The sequence below is a fragment of the Plectropomus leopardus genome, unplaced genomic scaffold (genome assembly GCF_008729295.1).
Source record: "Plectropomus leopardus isolate mb unplaced genomic scaffold, YSFRI_Pleo_2.0 unplaced_scaffold27121, whole genome shotgun sequence".
NCBI classification, from domain to species: Eukaryota; Metazoa; Chordata; class Actinopteri; order Perciformes; family Serranidae; genus Plectropomus; species Plectropomus leopardus.
In genome coordinates this window covers 1-3,734 of record NW_024629515.1, presented here as the reverse complement: position 1 = coordinate 3,734, position 3,734 = coordinate 1, and the positions used below count along the sequence as shown (strand labels likewise).

The 3,734-nt window shown below is 40.9% G+C and overlaps 1 protein-coding gene across 1 annotated transcript; it reads right to left on the bottom strand.

Moving 5' to 3' along the window:
• Nucleotides 1-535: 535 nt before the first annotated feature.
• Nucleotides 536-1,264, bottom strand: LOC121937687 (aryl hydrocarbon receptor-like). Its single transcript, XM_042481012.1, has 2 exons — nucleotides 774-1,264; nucleotides 536-685 (listed from the first exon to the last, which is right to left on the bottom strand). The coding sequence occupies exons 1-2, from the start codon at nucleotides 945-947 to the stop codon at nucleotides 575-577; spliced, it is 285 nt and encodes a 94-aa protein (XP_042336946.1). The 5' UTR covers nucleotides 948-1,264; the 3' UTR covers nucleotides 536-574.
• Between the last annotated feature and the right edge of the window lie 2,470 nt (nucleotides 1,265-3,734).

Here is a 3,734-nt window from a genome sequence, read left to right as displayed (position 1 = left end):
ACACACACACACACACACACACACACACACACACACACACACACAGTCGGCACATGACACGCTGTGAGTCAAGCTTACAGGGTTACACAGTTGCAACAAATTCTATTTATTTTACTGCTTTTTTTTTCAAATATTTTAATTAGATTTCCTCCAGAACTTTCCAGCAGCGTTCAGCTTCAGGTCCCTCATATACATTACATCTGTTCATTATATGATAAATACTGGCATTGAAATCTATTCTCCCCATTTTTTCTTTTATTTATTTTTATTATTCCATCTTTGTTGTTCGATTTAATGTGTTTTCATGCAAAAGAAATGTCAAAATGTATTATTTACAGTATAAAAACTGGAAACTGTCTTGATTTCTTTCAAAAACATGGAAAGAAAATTGTTTTTGCCAGCAGCTTATGGCCAAATGTGTTTGTGTGAGCTGAGGCTTTGTGTTGTTTTTAAACCTTTGAATGTTTAAATTATTATATTTTCAATTTATGTAAAAAAACCCCAGAATATTTTCATGTTTTCTGACGCTGGTTTTCTAGAACGACTTAGTAAGTAAATTTATAAATATTTGACTTCATCGATCATCATGTTTTACCTGGTGGAAGCCGAGGAAGTCCTGGATGGTGGGCGACGTGTAGAAGACGTAACCTTCAGCCGTCACCACCAGCACGAAGCCGTTAAGCGCCTGAAGACACAAAATAATAAACGTCATGTCGCTTTTCCTCCGAGACATCAAACATCGTGTCGCACACGCAGCGTCTCTGAGCCGTTACCTGGAGCAGCAGGTCCCCCTCCGTGAAGCTGACGCCGTCGATGGACGTCACCTGGCCCGACGAGGAGGAAGAAGAAGTGGAGGTCGAGGACGGAGTCGACGCGTTCTGATTGTTTCCCCCGAACACGAGGCTCTGCTCTCGGGTCCAGCTGGAGCCGTTCTGGCCTTTCTTCATGGTTGCTGGAGGTGAAGGAACAAAGAAAAACAGCTCATTTGATGCAAAGCAGGAGAAGAAATAAGACGTCCACAAAGAATTTGTGCCAAGAACAAAAAGAAAACAGGCAGCAGATCATGTTTTCCCCCCAGAATTGATATTTATTTGATTTGTTTCTGTTTTGTGTTGTTTATCATTTCATTTCACTGTTTTTTTTTCAAGAGGGCACACATTTCTGAGAAAACGCAGAAGGGGAAGAAACCACAGACAGGAACCGAAACTAATTTAAGAAACAACTTTTACTCTTCTCCACCCAGTCAACAGACCTCTGTGCAACGCTGCGCCACTTCCAAAAAACACGGTGATGCAGCAGCCGTGCTGTAAAAAGGTGAAAAACACGTAAATAATCACTCTGGAGGAATAATTACGTTTGCAGCAGCCTCTGGTAGTTGAACTACTTTCAGATTTGCATCATGAAGCAGCAGTTAAACTATTAATATTATTATTATTTTTACAGTTTTTTGTGTAGTTAAAGAGTACCTTTGACATTATTTCAAGTGACTAATGGGAACAACATTTTTTTAAAAACTGGTCCAGTTTTGAGCGAGAGTGCTGACGGCAGGCTGCAACGTCACCGCTGCAAAAGTAGCTCTGACAGGCTCAGATTACTATTTTTAATGTCTCATAACATTTTTAACCCTTTTTTTAGAGAGAATTTTTATTGTTTACAGAACAAAGTAACTGACTGAATAAAGCACATTTTCATCAACAGTGGAGGAGATAAAACAACATCAAAATGAAGTATCTTTTAAAATAATTCATTCCTGTAACTGACCCCTCTTTGACTAATTTACAACTAAGTATTGATTATCACTATTCATTTATAGATGTTTATAGTTGTTGCACGGTTACTGAGCAGGAATCCTGCTCGTAATCTCGTTTCTAATGGACTGACAGAGCTCAGTCCTTCCACTTTCCCACAGATAGTGGGGTATTTTACTCGTCTGGCTGATGTGTGGCCTGTAAACAAGAGCGATCTTTCAAAGCAGCGTCCCCGACACCGTAACTCGGCCACAAACAGCTGATTGTGTTTACAAAACAACTTCCCTGAAAGTATCTGCTGAAACGAGAAGTGAGGAAAATCAAAAAGAGGAACATCTCTGTCTCTTTCTATCAGGGTGGAGCCGCCCGATGTTTCCTGTCCTCTTACAACACTGTCACTCAACTCGTCCTCCTCTTCCTCTTCCTCCTCTGGCACTTATCGAGCGCTTGTTATCAGCAGCAGAAAAACACCAGAAAAATAACCTTAAAATATCCTCGCAGGGAGGAAGCAGGTGGCGGAAACTGGAAAAAAATGGTGATGGGTGAAGTGATGGAGCAGCCTGAGCTCTGCCGACAGTTTAAAGACCACAAATGAACTCATTAATGAATTCAGAGTTTGAAGGCCGACAGCAGTGATACTCAACTTACGGCCCGCGGGCCTAATCTGGCCTCTGAAAGGGTGCCAAGTGGCCCTCCAAACATTTTCACATTGGGAACTGTTTTTGTACTTTTAGTTTACATTAAGTGCCAGAGTCAATAAAACAGCATCAAAATAGAGCTTTTTTATCAAAAAAGTGCCAGAGGAGGATCCCCCACACCCCCGAAACATCCCCAAATGTCCTAAAATCCTAAAAACATCCTAAAATCCACAAAAATAAAATTCAAGAAAAAAATTCCTAAAATCCGGAAAATGTCCTAAAATCTGAGAAATGTCCTGAAATCCTAAAAACATCCTAAATCTGAGAAACTTCCATGCAATGTCTAAAAATCCTAAAAGTGTCCTAAAATCCAAGAAGAGTCCTAAATCCTAGAGGTATCTTAAACACAAGTGAAGTCCAAAAATCCTAAAAACATCCTAAATCCAAGAAACATCCTAAAATTGACAAACATCCTGAAATCCACAAAATGTCCTAAAATCTTTGAAGCATTATCAAATCTGAAAAAAAGTAAAATCCTTAAGTGTCCTATCCGAAAATCCAATGCAATGTCCTAAAATCCTAAAAATGTGCTAATACCCTAGAAATATCCTAAAATACTAGACAAGTCCAAAAATCCTAGAGATGTCCTAAAATATTAGAAATGTCCAAAGATCCTAGAGATGTCCTAAAGAACTAGAAATGTCCAAAGATCCTAAAAATGTCCTAAAATCCTAGAAACATGTACGGGGCCGCTGCGATTGGCCCCTGGCCTCTTGTAAAAGTGGCCCCCATGCAGAGCCAGCTGAGTGTCCCTGCAGGCTGCTGGTTTGGATTACTGACCGTTTTTGTACCAATTCAAGCACTGTGTTTAAATTCAAACCTAAAAAACACACACACACAGACACACACACACACACACACACACACACACACGGAGGCTGGCTCAGCCCCGTCCTTGTTAAAAAAACTCCGGGCCAAACGAGGATAGCAGGCAGAGCCACAAAATTACCCGTTGGCCTCTGCTTTTTCCCCAGTGGACCGAGCGCAGCGGGGAGGCCGCCGCTTTGGAAGACGAGACTCATGTGAAGTGGTCGAGGACGGCCTCAGACGCTGACGGGCAGACTCGATCGATCCGGATGGAGCTGGTTTTCTAATAGCGTGTGCAGAGGAGTTTTGTTCTTTGGAAACATGCGGCGTCTTCTCCAACAAAACCATCATAAAAAGCATTCGGGATAATAACCCTCTGATTATAAGTTTTAACTCCGCAGAAAAAAAGTTTTATGAAAAACGGTTTTAGATGTTTCCTCACGGTGATTATATGTGATGAGATCAAGAGTTAAAAATGTCC